Source organism: Engraulis encrasicolus, chromosome 8 (assembly GCF_034702125.1).
Source record: "Engraulis encrasicolus isolate BLACKSEA-1 chromosome 8, IST_EnEncr_1.0, whole genome shotgun sequence".
Taxonomy (NCBI): domain Eukaryota; kingdom Metazoa; phylum Chordata; class Actinopteri; order Clupeiformes; family Engraulidae; genus Engraulis; species Engraulis encrasicolus.
In genome coordinates, this window is record NC_085864.1 from 22,018,307 (window position 1) to 22,041,653 (window position 23,347).

At 43.8% G+C, this 23,347-nt stretch overlaps 1 protein-coding gene across 1 annotated transcript; it reads right to left on the reverse strand.

The window, feature by feature from the left end:
* Positions 1-1,783: 1,783 nt before the first annotated feature.
* slc8a2b (solute carrier family 8 member 2b) lies at positions 1,784-21,749 on the reverse strand. Its single transcript, XM_063205184.1, has 12 exons — positions 21,708-21,749; positions 18,469-18,606; positions 15,711-15,938; positions 13,932-14,279; positions 12,661-13,122; positions 10,785-11,161; positions 7,371-7,474; positions 7,238-7,255; positions 6,342-6,466; positions 5,836-5,935; positions 3,656-3,934; positions 1,784-3,352 (listed from the first exon to the last, which is right to left on the reverse strand). Exons 1-12 carry the CDS (start codon positions 21,735-21,737, stop codon positions 2,976-2,978), a joined length of 2,586 nt encoding a protein of 861 aa, XP_063061254.1. The 5' UTR covers positions 21,738-21,749; the 3' UTR covers positions 1,784-2,975.
* Positions 21,750-23,347: the final 1,598 nt, after the last annotated feature.

Here is a 23,347-nt window from a genome sequence, read left to right on the forward strand (position 1 = left end):
CCACAATCTCCTGCCACCCTCCAATGAGCTCGGCCCATTTATGCAAAAATGGATGTCCGCTCCTGTCATTCCATACGCTGCCAGATGATAGACGCATCATTTGAAAGACTACAATGATGTATGGCACTTGCTTGTACACTACAGCATGGCTGAAATAATGGATCGTTCATCATAATAACAGGTTCCATTAGGTTCACTCTAATGGCTAGAAATTCATGCAGCAACTTTCACTTTTGAATTTGTAGCCGAGGTGCCGAGGTGGCAATGCAGCAAATGTCATACACCATTGGAGAGGGCAACTGAGCATTGATGCATTCTCTAATAAACCAAAGAAATGTCTGTAGAAAAACTGGATTATATTAAAACACTTATTTGTAATGTGTGAAACAGGTTGATTTGAATTCACTCTTCTGTCCAGTTTAACTAATTCCATTTGAATTTTTTGAACCTTAAGTTTCTTTCATCTTTGGCAGTTCAGTACTTCAGTACCTGTACCATAGCTATTCAATAGATTTCTAAAACTTGAATTGCAAAAAAATAACTGGAAAAATCTGCCCACAACTTTGTCCCAGATGTTGATTTTGGTCCATGTGAATTGGAGTTTGACAACCATTTTTAAGTGACATGTAAACCTAATAGGGAAATTCACAGCTGTCTCTGTTTAGTAACTAAATCACCTTTTTGGAAAAGACCCCTGAGCATCTTAAGAGGACAATATTGATAATGAAAACAGGACAAAAAAAAACAAAAAAACAAATGAACCTGACAGTGGCCTTTACATGAGACATTTAATTCAGAATTAACTCGATCTAATTCTGAATAAAGCTTAATTCCGCTTTGAAAACGTAATGTAAACACATTACAATTCAGAATTAAATGCAAGTGCAATAAACTTGACGGAACTATTTAATTCGAAATTATTAATTCGGAATTAAAAACGTCATGTAAACGTGGCCAATGAGGCGAAAAGAACAGTTTACAGGATCTACGAGTACATCTTCAGACTTCCTCTAGTTTAATACACATGAACACTGTCTTTTTCAGTATAGCCATTCGTACACCCATGCGTACACAAGTAAACCATGCCTTTACATTGCTGCCATAATATTTCTGTCATATCATGCACTTACACCCACTATGTCACAATTAAAACATCAACCCAATGCTGGGTTGGGGGGTTCAACCCAGCATCAACCCAATGATAGGTTGGGGCTGTTGCGCAGTGCGCACATGTATCACAAGTCTACAGGTTTTTCCACAAAACATAAACAATGTCATTTTGACAGGCAAACAACATAACTCTGCACAAATGTGAATATTAGTTTTCGTTGGTCTTTCTAGGAGGCCAACACCACCTTCATTATACTGCAGGATCTCTGCATCTCTCCAATCTCTGCCAATGAGATGACTTGAAGATTTCTTCGGACAAGACAAGCACATAAATGCCGTTAGCTAGCTAACTAACAAACAAAAGACAAAGCAAAGGGTAGAAAACAAATGTGTGTGGTGTATGCATACCAAACAAGATTTAAAAGATACATCCACAAACAAACAGGGCCTTTTGGATGGAGTTTTGGAGGCGCGGTTTCTGATTTTCGGGGCATGGTTTTTCCATTTGCAATCACTCAGCTTGTATTGACAGTGAGCTGCTACAGCTAGTAGTATACTTACAATCCAATTTAAACCAGTATGTCAAAGTGACATCTATGCTGGTCGTGATAAAAAATAAGGTTTGAAATAGGTCCTGTATTAAGCAGGGGGGGGGGGGTGGTCCCTGGACCACAATTATTTTCCACTGCGTTTTAACCAATTAGAAATGTAGCTCGGCTATTTGACTTACTATTTTGTGGATGTATAAGAACAAAAGCAAAAAAATAACAAAAACCCTCTGGATTGGCTCCTTCTACGGAGCTGCTGCCTCAACAGCATCGATAGATTCTCTCATGTCAGTGCTCATGTACCTGAATAAATATCTAATAAATAAATAAATTATATATATCTATAAACATATACAATAAATACATAAGATGTTATCCTTCCCTCGGCCACCTGCATTATATTGGTTGAACAGTTCATGCAAGAATGAAGATAAATGCTCAGGATAATTATAAGGAGATACTCGCATGAAAACGTAGTGTTGTTTGGAGACAAGTATAATTTAGTCTGTCCTGCGATTTGTTAGATTTTCCTTTTTTTTCACTTCCCCAGGCTTTCCACTTGTTATATGGTAGTATGACAACTTGGGTCCTTTAATGAAGGTAAGCTATGCATACAGGGAAGTAGTGACTCCCTCGATTGCATTGTGCTTCACTAGTTTACCTGAGGAAGGCTTCCTTCCCTCTCATTTTCCACATGCACTGTACAGATCTGTGCTTGGAGGTCATCAGCAAGACCAACTAAGAATGGCAGCACACTCTTGCTCAGAGTATGTGCTTGTGTTGGGAAGTTGACCACAGTAAACAATAACACTCTTCTCTTGTTCTCGTTTGTCCCCCATTAACACAACATATTCTATCCCTACGGTATGCGTTCGCAGCACATCTTGCTCTGATGTTGTGATTTAAAACTCCAACACTCTAAAAATTCTGTGTATTAGCAAATTGTTTCCGCCGTCTGCCCCTTTACGCATCGTCCTTGTAAGCACGTCACAGCCTCAAGACCTGCGGGGCGTATTGAGTTGAAGCATTCCGCCCCACTAGAGCAATGGAGTGTGTTGAAGATGTGCGTAGCCTTCTGTCTGAAATGTTTCATGCAGGCTTTTTCATGAACTTGCATGTGTTGGTGCAAATTTGCACATCTTAACGGTGTCCCCTTTAGTAAAAAAAAGTACATTTATTTTCACCAGGGAGCTACTTAAATGCTATGCCCATGGGGTCGCCTCGTCGTCACGTTTGTTACTAGCGTGTGTAATTAAGTGCTGTAGAGGTGTTTTTTTGAGGTGCTGATCACACTTGACCCCATTTCCTGTTGTCAAATTAAAAGCCCGGGATGTGACAGTAGGCCTCCAGGCTGGAGAACAGGATGTAGAGGAGCCAGAGCGAGAAGAACAGTAGGCTGGTGAGGAGGCGGGGGACGCGGGCGCCCCCCAGCTCCCCGCCGATGGAGGGCCTCCGACGGAACAGTAGGACGCCCATGGCGATGAAGGCGAAGATGGTGAAGAGCGTGACGGAGAAGGCCAGCGAGCCGGGGTCCACCAGGAACTGCTTGCCCTGCACCTTCCAGTAGACGGCCGCCACCGACCACGCCACGCCGATGCCCAGGAACACGTTGACCGCGTTGCTGCCCGTCACGTTGCCAACGCACGCGTCGGCGTACTGGTCCTGGGTAGCCGCTACTTTACTGGCAAACGTGTCTGTGAGGGACAGAGAGAGAGAGAATGTTACGAGGACGTCCGTTTAAGTCTGTTTTTACAGCTGATGTGGTATCTTCTTGGGAGAATTTCGCCTTCCACCTTACCGGGTATGTATGGGCTGAATGTTTTGAAAATGGTAGCATTTTGTATAGAAAACAGAAGTTCACTAGCCGTCTAGATTTCTAGGCTAGAACTTAACAAGTCTCACAAAATTTGTTTGAAAATAGCTTTGTAATTAATTGCAACTTTTTCATACTTTTCACACAAAGCCTACTTTTTAAAACTTTTTTGACATTTTTTTACCAGGTAAAGAAGTGCCCAGAGCAACAAACACGACGGCGGTGACGCCGTCCTTCAGGCCCACGGTGCATCCAAAGTGGGAGGCCAGGTCGCCGATGACGGCGGTGAGCAGCCCGATGACACTGATGGAGACCACGAAGCAGGCCCAGCCGTTCCAGTACTCGGTGGGCGGCACGCAGGCAAACAGAACTTTCCAGAAGACTGTCACAAAGTGCATGACGTAGTCGACACAGGACGGTGACCTCTCTTCACGACCCTCCTCTTCCTCCTCGTCACCGTCACCTGAGGAAAGGGAGGAAGGCCAACAATAGGCCGAATATTTAACAAAAACGAACAAGAACTAGAAATTCACCCAGAGAGTTCAGACCTCCACCAAGGAAGCTGTTTGATAGCATATTTGACTATGTTACACCCAATTTGTTATCAAGTCTTTTTGCCTTGTTTTTGAGTTAGAAACTGGAATGACAAAATTCGCCCTATCCCACAATGGTGAAGAATCTTTTAGAATACTTCCTGGATCCGCATCGTAATCTGGATCACCACCAAAATTGAGTCACTTGTTCCTTTTGCCATTTTTAACAACTCCATGAAATTTCATTCCAATCTATGCATGACTTTTTTCAGTTATCCTGCTGACAGGCAGACAAACAAACAAACAAACAAACGGACAAACGGACAAATCAACACGAGCGAAAACATAACCTCCTTCGCGGAGGTAAAACCGCTGGGACTCTATAATGAAGATGCACGTGGCACTGAAACATTGGTCAATAATGCAAGAAATAAAAAAAGCTTGGTAAGTGAGTGGAGTACGCTTTCACACTTCTGCCGACACATAGTTCCTTGCCAGGTGCTATGAAAACGATTCCACTTGGAGACTTCCTGGGTATGGGGTTCATCAAATGAAACACACAGGGTTGAAAAAACAAGTATCGTATTCCATGATTGCACACTGCATGCAAAGGGGGATTGGCTTGACAGTAACAGACGAGCAGGCAGCGGCAGGGCCCATGGGTTGCCAGATTGAGCAATTTTCCGCCAACTAGGGCTGCTTAATATGACCATCTGCCGGTGAAAAACAATTATTGACCGTGTTTTTCTGTAGATGTGTGACCACAGAAATAGAGCGGAATTAGTTTGAATTCAGCAATATTTAGAGCCTCCAGGCGTTTTTGGGTTATTTATTGGGTTGGACATCATTAGTCACATCTGGCAACCCTGAACAGGGCTCTGCATGGTCGGACCCATTATGCCGGAGAGGGAGAGCCTGTCAACACTGCAGCAGCCTCCGTAAATTACATCCGCCAATCGAATGGAAAAAACACAGCAGTTCAATTACAGCTCTCTCTCTTTATCTCTATCTCTCTCTCTCTCTCTCTCTCTCTCTCTCTCTCTCTCTCTCTCTCTCTCTCATACAATATCAGCGCCCATGTATTCATATGGATATACAGGGTTCATAAAATCATGTATGCAAAGTGTATACACTGAATACATTTGTCAAAATATAGCCACATGCATGCCACAGTAGGAAGGCTATTAGCATAATAACATGAACATGCAGAACATCATACAGTGTCTGGACGAGTCAAATATTTTCATCACATATTTGATTTTGAATATATTGACATATTTTCTTTCATATACTGTATTTGAAGGCGACTCATGTCATCATCGCGGCTGGTGGTCTGGAATGGTGCCATCGGACAAATAATAATAATGGACTTGCATCGGAAGACATGTAAAATGGGATGGGAGCCTTGAGGGAATTCCCCCTGTTTTCCGATGAACTAATTAATTCCAGGGTGATGGTCTTGCAGTGTGTGCAGTGACAAGACCATATGTGAAGTGACAAGACCATCTTGCTTCTTTGTTATTAGGACTATTATCAAGAGAGAGAGAGAGAGAGAGAGAGAGAGAGAGAGAGAGAGAGAGAGAGAGAGAGAGAAAGAGAGAGAGAGAGAGAGAAAGAGAGAGAGAGAGCGCCTTCATGTCACCGTCCAGGTGTGTGTGTGTGTGTGTGTGTGTGTGTGTGTGTGTGTGTGTGTGTGTGTGTGTGTGTGTGTGTGTGTGTGTGTGTGTGTGTGTGTGTGTGTGATATGTGTCTGAACATGTGAAAGAAATATTTCCCTCCTCCATGCTTCAAATGACACCATATGACATGATGATGATGAAAGGCCACTGACCTGCACTGACTGTCACCGCCTCCACAAACTGCTCCCTCCATGAGTGAGTACCAATCACCAGAGCCAGGTTTGTCTTCTTGATCAGTTTGTCCACAGTGGTCTGAGAATGACACAAACACATACACACAGGCTCAGTTAGTCCCTCTTCTTATCTGTATAATGGGATATAGATGCAGAAATAAAGCCGGGCTTACACTGTACCAGTTTTGGCTCTATTTTGCTGCAATTTTTTGTACTTGCACAACGTTTTGGGAGTCAGGCCGTTTTCTTGCTCATTCGACGGTCAATCGTAAGTCTTGCATCGTGTAGTGTACATGGGGTAACTAACGACGAGCGATTTCACCTCACAACCAGATCGAAAATATTGCACAGTGTAAGCTTTAGACAAATAGCTGATAGCTCAGTAAGTGCATGTCTCTTTTACTGGTGTGATGGGTGCATATGGATGTAGTAGGGGATAAATCCATACGAAAAAAACAGGAAAGAAAGGGTTTAAATGTCCACACCTTAAACTCGTACGACTCCTCAATCACCACCTCCAGGCGACTGTGCTCGCCCAGGATAGGTTTCCCCATCTCTGCTATACGCCTGGCCTCCTCCTCTTCCACACTCATATGACCCTCTGGGTCCTCTACACGAGGGGGGAGAGAGAGAGAGAGAGAGAGAGAGAGAGAGAGAGAGAGAGAGAGAGAGAGAGAGAGAGAGAGAGAGAGACACTTTATTTTGACAACAAGAAACTATCCCATTTACAAACCCATACTACTCAATCCAAACGTGTGTGTGTGTGTGTGTGTGTGTGTGTGTGTGTGTGTGTGTGTGTGTGTGTGTGTGTGTGTGTGTGTCTGTCTGTCTGTCTGTCTGTCTGTCTGTCTGTCTGTCTGTCTGTCTGTCTGTCTGTCTGTCTGTCTGTCTGTCTGTCTGTGTGTGTGTGTGTGTGTGTGTGTGTGTGTGTGTGTGTGTGTGTGTGTGTGTGTGTGTGTGTGTGTGTGTGTGTGTGTGTGTGTGTGTGTGTGTGTGTGTGTGTGTGATGACTTGCATTTTCGATAGTCTGTTAATTGCTCTGATCTGTCACTGTACCTCAGTGGTGGAACAAGCTCCCAGAGGCAGCAAGCCTAGACACATCTCTCTCAACCTTCAAGAAGCAAGTAAAGACTCTTCTGTTTCTTGACCATCAACAGCACTGATGCTTGAGCTGCCCCAGTCATGGAGTAGACTCTATGGCATGCTGTGTGTATGTGTGTGTGTACTCTGTTGTTCTGTTTATTTCCTGTGCCCTTTGTATCTGCTAGTGTTGTTGGCTATGATAATGTCCCCAATTGTAATTCGCTTTGCCAAATGTAATGCAATGTAATGTAATGTAAATGTAATGGATGGTTTGGGTAGAGTGTGTAGGCTACAGTACCTTGGTTGAGTAGCAAAGCTGTCAAGGAGGTAAAAGGAGAAAAATAGAGATTAGTTAGTATGTGAGCACAGACCACTAGGTGAAAGCTAGAGGAAATGTAAAAAAACTCCCTCAGAAAGTAAAATGAACCAACCTGAGATGCCCCTCTTCAGCCAGCGAGGTTCGTCCAACACGATGTAGAAGTTTTCATGCTTCTCGTACTCTTCATCATCAATGATGCCCACTTGAATTGTCTGACTGCACATACACACATACACACACGCACGCACGCACGCACGCACGCACGCACGCAAGCACGCACGCACGCACGCACGCACGCACGCACGCACGCACGCACGCACGCACGCACGCACACACACACACACACGCACACACACATACATACACACAGAGAAAGAGAGAGGAACTGTTACATTGTGTAGCCCTATGTTGTTTCATTTGTGTCTTCTTTCATCTGTATGTTCCACGACCATTTGGTATAGTAACACAATTTCACTTTGAGTGCACTGCACCCACCAACCTAATAACTTCCTGCCAACGTAATAACCCGGCCAACGGTATAAAAGATGGATGTGCAGTTCAGAGGTAGTAACCTGCCTAATTTATTAGGTTCCTGCCAAAGTAACACAACTGTTGCCTTATTACGTTGGCAGGAAATTATGACGTTGGTGGGAAGGTTTACATTTTGTGACATTTACTTTTGTCGCATCAATGTAATACAAGCACTAATTCAGTGTAAGTGGATACTTTGCTTAGTGGATCCAACTGATCAGTTAACTTTTATTTGTATTGAATGGGACATTTCAGGATTTCCCAATGACATTCTCATCACATCACATTTAACAACAATACACATAGTTTTGAGCAATAACAACAACACATACACAAACTCACAGTCAGTGAGTGTTTTGACTACATTTGAACTGCATTTCTTTATTATGTTCGCCAGGTAATTACATTGGCAGGAAGTTATTAAAGTTGGTGGGTATTATGGGAGTGCCCTTTTGAGATCTAAGGGCAATACTTTTACTCTCTGAAAGACAAGGGCCCTGATATAAATGTGCAGTTTTTTAATTATTTTCCACAGTGCAATGTAGAGGAAAATAAGGACCACCACTCTTAAGTATTATATTTCATCACATACAGTCTGAGGTTTGACTGCTTTGAAACAGCAGCTAATTAATCATTTGTATTCTTATGACAGCCAGCACACTTACCAGTGACATTTACTACAAATGACACCATCAAAATCCTTGGTAATATTGGAGTTTTTAGTGGGAGGGGCGTGTGTGTGCAAAAGTGGGCCGGAGTTTGGGATGCAGGTGTGACGTCCCCCTGTGCCCCCCCTCAGGCCATCATCTGACAGTGCATGGTTAGGGCTGAGCATGTTAGGCCACAGGCCTCCTACGAATGGTCTCAATTTTTGAACGGAACGTCCGATCGGAAAAGTGCATTGAACAAAATGACCGGTCCCCGTTAGGTTAATTGTTTGATACAGTAACACCCACCTGTGCGCAGGTGCATAGCGGGACTGACCAAAAGGCATACAGGGCATTTGCCCGGTGGACTGTTCATGATTTTGGCCTGGTCTTCTCCTCAATGTAGTGGTATCAGTCCTCATGCCGCTACAGCTGACCTCTCCAAGTCAGATTTAAATATTCATTTTGGCTGTTGTGGTAAAAACAGCTCGGAATAGAAGATTAAAAATGTCATCACAGCCTTCACTGTCTCTGTCACTGCCTGGCAGATCGGTCTTGGCAAACAATGCCCCGCCTGATTTTTCGCCCAGTCCAGCCCTGCTGTGCAGGTGGAGACTTTAAAAGCCTCTCTCTCTTTAGGCGCTTTCTCTCCACTCTTTCTCTCACTACCTGCTCTTTCTGTACTCTTCTCTGTGCTCCCCTCACTCTTTCGCCTCCTTTGTTGTTTTGAACTCATTCCTCCTCCATACTGACATACAGTAGGCCTACATTTGGCATCCATTCAACCATAACCTTCACTCCAGCACTTCACCCCCTAGACACTTTATTCTTGGTTTTGGTATAATTGAAATAAATATTTGATGATCTTCAATTCTGTTGTTGTCTTTATTTATGTTGAGCCCTTGAACGAGCTGGGTCGTAACACAGGCTCTGTGTGTATTTGTGTTATCACTCCATTGAGGATCCGTCCTCACCAACGAGCATTCTGTCACCACAGCAACAGCTGGAGTGGTGTCATGACAACTGGGTTCCCGTAAGCCATCACGCAGGGACTTAGCAACAAATTCTGGGCCCTTTCTGCTAGCAGCTCAAATGGAACCCCTTGATATGATTTTTTTTACTCTGTAGTCTGTACTAAACATTACAAAGATCACTGGTTGACCATTAGATGATGCACGTGTGTCATATGGCAAAAGTTCAACATTTCTCAACTCTTGGATGGAGCCAACTCACCCAATGCCACGCAAGCAAGACCAATGCTGCGCTATGCAGGGTGCATGTCTCGAAAACGTAATTGTTAGCAGTTAGAAACTTGGGTAGATGCTATTGGAAAATTGCATTGCAACTAACAAAGTAGCTAAGGTAATTGGCAACTATGGTTTCGAGAAATGCACCTCAGCTACCAGACGGGTGTGACAGTCTGCCCTGGTTGTGAGACCAGGGTCAGCCACATAGCAGACGAGTGCCCTACCGTTGGCGCCAAGGTAGGGCCTAAAAAAGCCATTGTAGCCAATCAGACAAGAAGAGGGCAGTGTCTTGTTCGACCATCCTAGGAATCGGAAAATTCACCAGGAATCGGGGCAATGGGGTTGAGTTGTGTCGAGTAGAGTAGGGAGGAATAAACAAGTTGTAAATGGAAAAGGCTGAACAGACGCACTCAAAGTGGAAATAAGAGACACTTGTTCCTGAAAGTAATCCCTTTCTCATTGTCAGACTGTACCCCACAATTACAGAGCAATTAGAAACCTGAACTTGCCACTTCACTGACACTAAACTGTCAGCAATGAAATGTTCTGGCACTTTTAGCTTTACCAGCAGCAAAAAAGTCACAAAGACAAACACTTTTACATGAGTGGGGCTCCCAATTTGTTAGTTTTGTTTAGTGGGTTCAAGTGCTATTCATGTATATTTGACCTATGGTGAAATTTCCAAGTTGGTTCAACGAGAGACATTTTTCTCTAGAAAACCATTACGAGAAGATAACTGTCTCCTATTACAATTTTGATTATTTTGATAATTTCTAGGTCTGGAAGGAGGTGAATGGTCTAGAAATTCATTGGGAACTGCCTGGTAAGGGGTGTCTCTTAATATACTTTCTCCATCCCCTCTGATTTGTATCCCATCCTCTTTTCTTTCCTCCTTGCAGCTCATACTCTTAGAAGTAGAGCATGTAATATTTTGACTGGTTAATTTCCAGAATATGCAGGAATTTAATTTTTTATGTATAAGTATTCATTATGACTTGGAACTTTACATTTTTCATACATTATTAGATTAATCTTTTCCCTTTCTGCCATTTTGAACGAACTGTGCGACGAACTGTGCAGGAACACCTCCGTCACACTTACGTGGTTTGATCGTTGATGAACTCCAGCTCTCCTCGCACGTCCTCGTAATCTTCCCCGCCCCCCTTGGCGCTGCCGGCCTCCGTGTGGTAGGGCAGGATGACGGTGCCCCGCGCCCCCGAGTTCCGCACCACCGTCACCTCCATGGTGCCCACGCTCTCGCTGATGCGCACCAGCCGCTCGCTGAACGTGAAAATGCCCGCGTGGTCGTCGTCCAAGATGGTCACCGTGGCTACCAGAGGCTCGACCAGTCGTCCTTTCGGCCCGGTGCCGTCGTCGTCGCTCTCGAACATGCCCTCCGCATCACCTACCCGCAGGTTCAGCAGACGCACGAAGAAGTGCTCGTCCTCCTCGAAGATGTCATCGTCGATTATCCCAATCTGAGGGTGAGAAAAAAAGATGTGATGTCAGAATGAGAAATGACAATTAAGGGCAATGAAAGCAGTAGTTATTGCACAGCAAAAATGCAGTGCTAATTCAACCATTAGCGATTACTCTGGGACAAAATACAACCTTGAAGCTAGAACATTGACTCTAACTAAGTGTTGCATTAATGCATTTTTTTCTGTGCAGTAAAAGGACAGACAAAATGACGTGGAGGTGAAGAGGAGGACAAAGACACAATTTAGAGGAGTGCATCAGTCATGGAGGAGGAAGGATGGAGGGGGGTGGGGGTGCTGTGTATTCTTCTATCAAGACAAGATAAAACAATCTCATTTCATTTCATTTGCATAGCTCATAAGAACACAACAAATAAAGTAAAATTAATACATAACAATTAAAAAAGGATACATGTACAGAATAAAGAAGACCTCATTAAATAATCAAAAACAAAGGAAAACAAATCAAGTCAAGAATTAAGAGTCATGAAATGATTACAGAGTAGATTTGCTCACTCACAGCTGCCTCAGATACTGTGGAACATATTGATCAAAGAGTCTAGAGTGATCTCTTGTATAATCTGGAGGATGGATGGCTTGATCTCTAGCCCCACTCCTGAGTAACTCCTCTCACCTCCTCATCAATAATCTCTTCACGCATGCCATTGATTGATTGTGCCAAGTCTTCAAGTCAGCAGTGATCAAACCACTCCCCAAAACCATGCTTGGACTAGGAAATTCTGCTGAACTACAGATCAGTGTGTTGGATAATTACAAACTTTGCAAATGTTTATTCCACTGAATATTGATGATTTAATCAAGCAAAAAAAAAGTTTTGTGATTGTCTTTTATGACCAATCACCAGGACAAGTTTAGTTAAAAATCTGGCATTTCAACACGGAATAACCCAGAGAAAAATGGTGCCATGGTGTCATCCGTAAATAAAGGGCAAACGCTTACAAATTGCGTTATTGTTATTGTCATCACCATGCCCCCAAGAACATAGAACAGATGGGTTTTCATCTCATTTCATCATTCATAATCTGACCTTTTCACCACATTAGTTTTTTAATCAACTGGATTCCCTTCCTTGTCTCTCCAGGTTTGAACATTATTGTGTCGTTTGGACTGATTGAGGGCACTGTTGTGGATCTAACTTATCTAGTAATTCTGTACTCTGTATCTAATATGCTTTTGCACGTTTTTAAACTACCTGTCCATCTTCTGCCTCCATTTATTTTCATGTCATCATTTATAATCTGAACTAGCCTGATTATCATCGACTTTCAAATCTCTTCGAGACGTGGTCTGACCAAGAGCATAACATACGTTTACATTTCCCGAATGGCAGGGTTGACCCAAATCTCTTGGTTTGCTACTGGTTGTTTGCTTCCTGACAAAGTGGGAGGAGTTCCCAATTTTTCAGGAGCTCAGAAACGATATCATATTGCTCTTGGCCTGACTAAATCTGAACTCTTTTCACTCCATTTTCCTCTCACCTTTATCTCCTTCCTGGTCTCTCCTGGCTTGAACACCACTGTGCCCTCTCCATACTCGTAGTCAGATCCGGCGTTGGCAGAGCCGTCCTCGGTGCGGTAGTCCACATAAAAGGTGTTCTCACCGGCGCCCCCTTGGCACACCACCGCCAGCGTGAGCACGCCACAGTTCTCCATACACTGGTAGTGGGCGCTCTCAAACGACAGGTGGCTGCAGGTGGCCGAGTCATCGCTTTCGCCCACGCCTATGTCGCTCTCGCTGGCCGTGGCCGTTTTCTTGGCGTGGTCGGCAGCATGTTTCTTTAGGACGTTGCCAGCGCCGATCATCATGCGCGTGGCTTGGACGCGGTAGAAGGCACGGCTCTTCTGTTGGTGTAGCAGGGCGTAGTAGTTGGCCAGCTCCACCAGCTGGTCCAGCTCTTTGTCCGGGTACTTCTGTTTTAGGTCCTTTAGGATTCGAATGACCTGGAAAGAGAATGATGGGAGGAGAGATGTGTTAAGTGTGTTTCAGTGTTTCCCCTGCAGAGACCACTGGTGCAGCAGCAGAGAATGAAAACAAAGCGCCACTTTTCCCCCCAATACGATTCTTTCTCTCTCATTTTGGGAAAGGAGTTCACTTGCGCTCTGGCCTTTTTGGTGCACACAGTCAGTAGAAATAAGCCGGTCCACTTCAGAGAGACTAGGCCAAGGATGACTGGAGCCCTCAGGATACGTTTAGCTGCTATTTGATTGTGGTGCAAGCATGAACATTTCAACTTCATCTGAGTCCTGAGGGCTGCAGTCATCCTTGGCTCAGTCTCTCTGAAGTGGACTAGCTTCTTTCTCTCTCATGTTTTTTGTGATTTTAGTTTTATGCCACGGTTGTGTACTTCTGTTTCACACGCTTCAGAATTCGAGTGACCTGAAAAATAGAATGGGAAAGGTGCACTTCGGGAATTTGCAAGCTAGCCTGGGCCTGTCCAAACTACCTTTGACCCTGCACAAAGATTAACTTCTCAAAGGTTGCCTGATGTGTTGAGCACCACCAGGGGCCTCCAGAGCTACACACACACACACAGGTCTGGTAGGAACCAGGCTAAGTCAAAAGGTCTATACCATGCCAAGACATAGACATACACAAGACTGACATTTTACAGACTGACATAAAGTACAAGACAGGACAGGTAACAGTGAGGGACTGGTAACAATAAATGATTAACAACAAATACAGTACAAATGAACATTTAACATTCAACATTGAATATGTAGACAGAAGATAAAATCCTCCTCCTTACCTCCTTACGACTCTCGTCTAACTCCTTAGTACTCTCCATGGCAACGGTGGTGCTGTTTGAGTTGGGCAGCGTCCCGGCGCCGCCCGCTGCGTTGTGCTTGGCGCCATCCTGGCAGTTCTCGGCAGGCCCCACGGCACCTCCGTGCGGAGGGAATTTCCCATCCATGATCATGCCACCCTCCATGCCCTTCGGAGTCAGCTCACCCTCCGTCTCCACGACGATGCCGCGGCGCTTGTCCGGTCGGTAGCGTTTGGACATGTACTTGTAGAAGAGGAGGCGGCGGTCGGCGATCCACGCCAGGAGGACACAGACGGGGAAGTAGAGGAGAGTGACCAGAGCCTCCCACACCTGAAAGGCAAACACATCAGACATCAAGAGCGACCTGAGTCAAAAACATTAGACATCAAGGGCAGATACTTACATTGTCTATTGCCCTTTTGCTACCTTCACTGTAAACTAGGGATGCAAATTATCGACTACTTCATTCATTGTTAGTTGACTGACCTTATCGATCGACTTATGATTAATTGATAACCCCCCCCAAACAAATCTAATCATCATGCCCATTTCATCTGGGTATCTCGCCAGTTGAGTTGTCGATTAATTGAAATTATTGTTTTTATTTGTTGACCAAGTTAAAAAAGTCGATTTATCAATTCTGCCCGACAAAGGCAAAGTGCAGTAACTGCATATTTTGTCAAAATTGAGTTTAGACTGAAAATGGTCTTCATCACACCTCCTTTATCTTGTGACAAAGCATTATGGTCCTAACGTTTTAAAGATATTTCTATGTCAAATTAGCAATAACTACAATATCCAACATAATACCAATAGTTTAAAGGCATTTTACTCAGTTTCAATGTTGGCATAGTTACTGCACTTTGCCTTTGTAGGGCAGTATTAATTGTTAACATTCTACTCTGTAAATACAACCTGCATTACCAGGTCATAACTATTGAGTTCCACTGGAGTTTGGCTTGTAGTAAAAAAAATAATATCGGCAACAGTTCAGGTGTGAGCACTGCAGATCTTAATGGCCAGAGAGATGGATGTTAAGAAACTTCTCAAGAACTCTCAAGATCTCTGAAATCTCACATAACAATTCCCCTTACGTAAATGCAGCTTTTATCCTCCCACAGGAAATCCTTTGTTACCAGGGAATTGTCTACTCTATTCCTGGGCAATTTATCTAATATATCTAATACCCTCTTCCTGACCATCCTGAATATAAATATAAATTAATTGTAGATGTAATCTTTTTTCACCCTTGAGGAGGTGGAGGTGTCTCATAGCCAATGGATGGTAAAATGCAGAAAAACTTGCAGACTCAGTGACTGCCAAGAGGTCTAATAAGGGTGATTTATCACCCTCTTCCTGACCATTTATCCATGATTACCTTATGACCTTTTGGCAGTCACTGAGTCTGCAAGCTTTTCTGCATTTTACCATCCATTGGCTATGAGACTGTTGTACCCAAGTGGTGGAACGGTCTCCCAGAGGCAGCAAGATTAAGCACACCTCTTGCAGCCTTCTAGAAATAGGTAAAGACTCTTCTCTTTCGTGACTATCTACTAGACCAGGGGTAAGGAAGGTATCGCTCAGGAGCCATATGTGGCTGTATCTGGCTCTTACTTACCGAGGGTTACCAACCGTCCCTTGAAATACCGAATCGTCCCATATTTATAAATAAAAGTGTTCCGCATTGAGCAGAAACGGGACATGCCTTAAAATGCTGGAAATTATATCTAAGAAATACTCTTTTTTCCCTTTCAGGCTCACCTCCACCTCCCCCGGGGTGATGACGGACAGGATGATGTAGAGCCAGATGTAGGCGAAGATGCTCCAGAAGGCGGTGACAAAGAACACGCGCAGGTGCCTGATCTTCCTGGACTCCCCCTCTGGGATCACCCACACACAGATGCCAATGATCACAAACATGTTGAAGGCGGCACTGCCAACGATGGTGCCCGGGCCCAGCTCTCCAGATTCAAAGCCTTTGCCACACACCTGAAGTCAATCGAAATCAATCAAAGTATTAACAGTACATTAACATGACGATTTCCCTCGGGGTCAATAAATGATACTCTAGCACAATCACTACGTTTCCATGTTTTTAATTCCAAATTAATAATTCAAAATGAAATAGCTCCGTCGAGCTTACTTTAATCTTTCCTTTAATTCCGAATTAAGTTTACATAATGTTTTGAAAGCGGAATTAAGCTTTATTCAGAATTAAATGGAGCTAATCCATTGTCATACTTAGTTGCCATTCAATGTGCTTGAAAAATACAGAAAAGACTTGAAAAGATGGCCAATGATAGGTGTTAAATAGAAATTGTTGTAGGCATTGACCTACTCAGCAACATACAGCATATTGTGACAAAACCTTTGCAAACTATGGAATGTATTATCTAAAAAATGTCCACGCGAACAGTTCCACAGGTAAACAGGTCCACCAACACAGGTCCACCACCAGCACCACACACATTTCATTTTTCTGACGTAAGATTGCAGGTCATATTTTGAAAGACTTGTTCTGAATGCAGGTCACCCTATGACGTTTGCATTTGCTTCTTTTGTAATCAACTTGCAAATGATTGACTGCAGATGCAAGTCAGAAATGTCAGAAATGATTACCTAATCATTTCTGACATTTCTGACTTGCATCTGCAGTCAATCATTTGTGACATTTGTGACATTTCTCACTTGCATCTGCAGGCAATCACTGACGCCTATCTTCAGAACAAAAGCTGCCAAACAAGTTGCATGCTTGTGGCCTCGCGATGACGTCATTGACGACAGAGGTGTATTTCAACATCTCGAAAAAGCGCGATTCTAATGTCATTTCCTCATTTGCAATCGGTATGGTGAATGACGAACAGTCCCCCAAAAGTTGTTGTGGCTAGGCTGACAGTGGGGAAACTTGATTGTTTTCTCCATGGAGGTGGGACATCAGCAAAACGCAAGGCCACAATCACAGGTCGAGGACAGGAGTCCACATATTGGAATCCACCCTCGATGTGACGCTCAGACTTTTGGCAAGGCCAGTAGCCGTCTTACAGGCTGGTGCCATCTACAGGATAATTTGTGTATCACTTTGTCATCAACTGATGTTCATTCAAGCAGCATTGGCCTCTGAACAAAAGTGAGTTATGAGTTGAGTTATTTGTTATTTGTTGAGTTATATAAAACAAGTTATGGCCTGTGCCAGTTTGCTGAATGGAATGCTGCCAGGTTATGAGAGCAGTGTTTCCGCCTCTGAGAACAGCAAGCTTGTCCCCAGTAACATCTTCGTCCCCAGAGTGAGGAAACCTGTTGTCATCAGTGCTCTCCACTTTGCCTACAATCCCAATCCCCCACTGCTCCTAGTCAGACACTGATAGAAACACAATCCATGCTCCAAAGACTTTCTCTGAATGCAGGTCATCACTATGACAATTGCATTTGCTTCTCTTGTAATTAGATAACGGTTTAATTAACTGTTTAATTAGATAACTGATTAATAACATAGAGACAGGAATGTGGTCTGCTATAGACAGATCATGCAGAATTTCAGCATCAGATATACAATTATCAATGAGCAGCATAGTTGTGATACCTACTTTGGCCACCGTGCCACATAGTGCACTTTTATATAAGATGAGATGCAAGTTTATATAATTAACTTGCATCTGAGGGTGATAATTTCCTTGTTATATCTGATGCATATCTTGGGGATAAAAGTTCCCAAACAGGTGGTATGGCGACCAGTGCACTTCACTCTGGGTGTTTGCAGTTCCTATTGCCAGAATCCTGTGTATCAGATCAACATTATTGGCACCTTGACATTCTTATCTTTCAAAGACAGACCTTAGAGGAAAACTTCAAGCTTTAAAATGAGAATTAAGGTGGCAGGTAATCACCTTAGCAGGTTCTCTAGGTTTAGCATGACACAACTGTGTGTATGTGTGTGTGTGTGTGTGTGTGTGTGTGTGTGTGTGTGTGTGTGTGTGTGTGTGTGTGTGTGTGTGTGTGTGTGGTCATGATGCCAACTAGCACAGTTCAGTGAGAGAATGATAATAAACCTCCCTCCCGATGTGTGTGTGTGTGTGTGCGCGCGTGTGTGTGTGTGTGTGTGTGTGCGTGCGTGTGTGCTTGCATGCACATGTGTGTGTGTGTGTGTGTGTGTGTGTGTGTGTGTGTGTGTGTGTGTGTGTGTGTGTGTGTGTGTGTGTGTGTGTGTGTGTGTGTGTGTGTGTGTGTGCATGCACTTGTGTGTGTGTGTGAGTGTAAGGAGACATCGGAAAAGAACCTCTCACCTCAATGACAGACAATAAGATCTCCGGGGCGGAGGAGCCCAGAGCCATGAGGGTGAGGTTGGACACCGTCTCGTTCCAGATGCATTTGTGTGTGTGTGTGTGTGTGTGTGTGTGTGTGTGTGTGTGTGTGTGTGTGTGTGTGTGTGTGTGTGTGTGTGTGTGTGTGTGTGTGTGTGTGTGTGTGTGTGTGTGTGTGTGTGTGTGTGTGTGTAAGGAAACGTCAGAACAGAATCTCTCACCTCAATGACAGACAATAAGATCTCCGGGGCGGAGGAGCCCAGAGCCATGAGGGTGAGGTTGGACACCGTCTCGTTCCAGATGCGCACGGTGGCCACAGACGTCTCTCCGTTCGGCATCGTGATGGTGACCTCCTTCTCCTGATGACCAGCGGAAAAGAAAACAAGACCCATCACAGATTATTACATTCCATTACATTGCAATTGGCAGACGCTTTATAACCAAAGCGACTTTCAAAAGAGGACATAATCATAGCCAACATCACTAGCAAATACAAAGTGCACATGAAATATACAGAACAACAAGTGCAGAAGGGTTAGTTAGGTTTTTTTAAGAGTACATTCAAAAACACACACACACACACACACACACACACACACACACACACACACACACACACACACACACACACACACACACACACACACACACACACACACACACACACACACACATACATGGTGTAAGAGCCTATTTAAGAAAGCAGAGAATGCGCGTTCATCAGTGGCACAGGTGCTGGACAAAACAAAATAAGTGAAGTAAATGATATATGTCTGACTGCAACACTGTTAATGCTGCCAGTTGTTTAATGGCATTAACAGTGTTTACGGTACTTCAGTAAGAGCCAGTTTAACCCTTTTGGATCCAATCCAAGCACCTCTTTTGCACCATCTACAGCCATGGAGTGTAATTAACCTTTTCTTTGAACTTATTGGTCAAGGACAGTCAGTCAGGAACTAATAGGCCTACTCCCAATCAGTTAACATGGAAGTTTGGTAAAACAACAATACAGATGGCACCCTCGGGGGAGTTGTGGTGCATTGCGTAGAGCACCCGTACCAAATATGGGGACCTGGCTTCGCGTCCGGCCCGGGTCATTTCCCAGCCCTACCCCATCTCTTTCTCCAAACTACTTTCCTGTCACATCTTCACTCTACTTTTATAATAAAGGCACACAAATCCCAGAAAAATGCTTGAAACACGTACAGTGCCCTCCATAATTATTGGCACCCCTGGTTGAGATGTGTTAAAAGCCTTAAAATAAATTCAGTGTTTATTGCAGAAGAATATTGTCACACTGAAAATTGTAGGAAAATGTAGCCTTCAACTCAAATGAATTGTAGGAAAATAAAAAAAATCCCTGACTAAAAAATAATTATTTTTCATTAAATCACCTGTTCCACAATTATTGGCACCCTTAACAATTCCCAGGAAATAAATATAATTGAAGCATTTCTGTCATTTCTACAGTAGTTTACAAAGTTTACCAGAGTATGTAGGAACATTTAATTAGTAATTCATCACTTCCTGTTTCCCTGGGGTATAACTATGACGTGACACCGAGGCCATTTCTCTTATCCACTCTTAAACATGGGAAAGACAAAGGAACACAGCATACAAGTGAGGCAGATGTGCGTCGACCTTCACAGGTCAGGCAGAGGCTACAAGAAGATTGCCACTCAACTGCAGCTGCCCATATCTACTGTGAGAGGAATAATTAAGAAGTTCAAAACAACTGGAACAGTGGTAAACAAGCCTGGACGAGGACCCAAGTTTATTATGCCACCACGCACAGTGAGGAGGATGGTAAGAGAAATCAAAATATCTCCAAAGCTCACTGTTACAGAATTACAACAAATGGTAGCATCCTGGGGTCACAAAGTCTCCAAATCAACCATCAGGCGCTGTCTACACGCCAACAAGCTGTTTGGGAGGCATGCACGGAGAAAACCTTTCCTCACCCACAATCATAAACGCAAACGTCTGGAGTTCGCCCAGCGGTATTGGGGCTTCAACTGGGACCGTGTGCTTTGGTCAGATGAGACCAAGATTGAGCTTTTTGGCAACAAACACTCTAAGTGGGTCTGGCGTGCCACGAAAGATGCGCATGCTGAAAAGCACCTCATACCCACTGTGAAGTATGGGGGTGGGTCAGTGATGATGTGGGGCTGTTTCGCTTCCAAAGGCCCTGGGAAGCTTGTTAGGGTGCATGGCATCATGAATGCTTTGAAATACCAGGACATTTTAAATCAAAATCTGTTGCCCTCTGCCAAAAAGCTGAAGATGGGTCGTCACTGGGTCTTTCAGCAAGACAATGACCCTAAACATATGGCCAAATCTACACAGAAATGGTTAACCAGACACAAAATCAAGCTCCTCCCATGGCCATCTCAGTCCCCAGACCTCAACCCCATTGAGAACCTGTGGGGTGAGCTGAAGAGGAGAGTACAGAGGAGAGGACCCAGGTCTCTGGATGATTTAGAGAGATTCTGCAAAGAGGAATGGCTGAAGATCCCTCTTTCTGTCTTTTCCCATCTTGTGAAACATTATAGGAGAAGATTAGGTGCTGTTTTGTTGGCAAAAGGGGGTTGTACAAAATATTAACAACAGGGGTGCTAATAATTGTGACACACATTATTTGATGTCAAATAATTATTTCTTTATGTGGGATTTTTTCCCCACTGAATAAATGCACTTGTATTGAAGGTTGGATTTTTCTCTTTTTTTCCATTAAGGTCCCATATTATTTAGAGAAAATTAATAATAATTGGAAGCTAAAAAACACATCTCAACCAGGGGTGCCAATAATAATGGAGGGCACTGTATTTGGGGGGTGCTGTGGCATTGTGCGCTAAGCCCCCCACATATTGCATTGCATGCCCAGGGTCACCCAGGTTCAAATCCGGCCTGGGTCATTTCCCATCCCGACCCCATCTCTCTCTCCACATTCACTTTCTGTCACTCTTTACAGTCCTATGCGAAATAAAGGCCTAAAAAGCCAAAACATATCTTTAAAAAAATGAATACTTGAAACATTTATATACAGCTCTAGTGATGTTGTGTGTTTGGCTGGCACCCTCTGAAGATGACCACTGCATACATCAGGAGGACACAAACCAGCAAACAGACAAACAGACATTCTTATGGCTGAGCCGACCCCCTATGTGTGATTAAATCAAAACTCTCGAGTAAAAAGGGCAAATCGGTGTGATGCAACTTTTTGGAATTAGAAAACAGACAGCACAACAAAAGTCCTGAATGCAACACAACTGCTTCTGTTTTTTCTGCGTTCACTGAATAATAATAGGCCTAATAATAATCATCATCATCATCATCATCATTCAGAAAACATAGAATGGTACAGATTTTGTTTCTTTTCAGTCGGCTACAATATGTTCTCACAGTTAGAATATACTACTTGCGTTTTATGGGCCTTATAGATACCAAAGCATTGACACACCTGTGAAGTGATAACCTCGATGGAAGCCATGAAGCGGTCAGCAATGATCGACACGCCGAGAAAGATGTACATGAGGGACGCGAAGTAGACCACCGCACGAGCAATCTGGTCTCCCAGCCCGGGGTTCAGGGGCTCCCACACAGGCAGAAGGATGCCCTTGTTGCATTTGACGGCTGCCGAGCAATTTTTAGTACTCCCTTTCCTTTCCTCAGAAGTAAGGTTCGCGTAGGACATGGGGTAGGAAGAAGACGATGACGGGGACAAGCTGGGGGAGGCGGAGGCGGAGGTCTCACGCGGGGACTCTGGAGAGGCGAGAGGAGGCAGGGCGGAGAGGAGAGCCAGCAGCATCAGCAGCGGCAGGGGCCGCGGAGAGAGAGCCATGGCTGCTGCCCGGGGTGGAGAGGGGACGCGAGACGGGAGAAGGGAGAAGGGTAGAGACCAATCAGGGTGGGGAGAGGAGAGGAACCACCTGGATGTGCACCTGGAAAGGAATAATGGAGAGAGACAAAAACAGACAGAAATATGGCATTGTTATTATTATATAATATTAATATAATGATATATGCATCCACAATGATACATTAATATAATGATATATGATATAATGATTAATTTAAAAAGTTCCTCAGAAACCGTTTAGAGGTTCCTCCACAGTGCCAAACCAAGGAACCCCTAGGGCTTCTTTGAGGATGAGGAACCCTTCAATTGTCACTAGAAGAACCCCTAAGGATTCTCTGGAGAACCTCAGGTATCCTCCAAGAACTTTTTGGTTCCTCCATGAACCAGCTTGTGAGTTCTTGTGAGACCTTCAATTATTTACTGTATGGTTGTGTTGTTGTGGGGGCATGACTGTGCCAGTTGGACAAATGAAATGCTGCCAGTTCATGAGATAAGTATATTTCCATATAGACAACAGCCAGCTTGTCTCCATTCACATCTTCATCCCCAGAGTGAGAAAACCTGTTGTCTTCAGTGCTTTCCACTCTGTCTATAATCCCATACCAAAAAGTCAGAGAATGTGCGCATATCAGTAGCACAGGTGCTGGACCAAACAAAAGATAACTGAAAGGAAAATAAAGGTCCGTAACACAGTTTGTTGCTCCCAGACAAAATGTAATGCCACTAAATGCGATGTGCCATCACATTTTGTCTGGGAGCATCAAGCGGTGTTGCGGACCTACATATTTTCCTTTCTACAATCCCAACCCCCAACTGCTCCTAGTCAGACGCTGATACAAACACAGTCTGTGTGCTGAAGAGCTAAGCTCACAAGATAAGCCCACAAGATAACTTTGAGACAAAAGTTTGGAATGCCAGCTTTGATTTCCTGCTAAAATTATGTGTGAGTTTCAGGTGAGCAAAAGTATTGGAACATGTGACCTATAGTTTTTTCTGTTAAATGTAGCCCTTAATGCACGTAGTACTATCTGAGGCACGCTTTAATAGTCATTGAAAGGTTAATTGCCATACTACTACTCTACAATGACATAACACAGGGCCTTTAGTAATGCACTACGACTCGGTCATTGCCATTCTGGTAACAACAAATTGATAAAGCTGTGTTTTCACAGGTTAAGGATGATTGTCCAAACTCTAAATAGCAGCACACACAGGGACGCACACACACAATGCAAATTAAC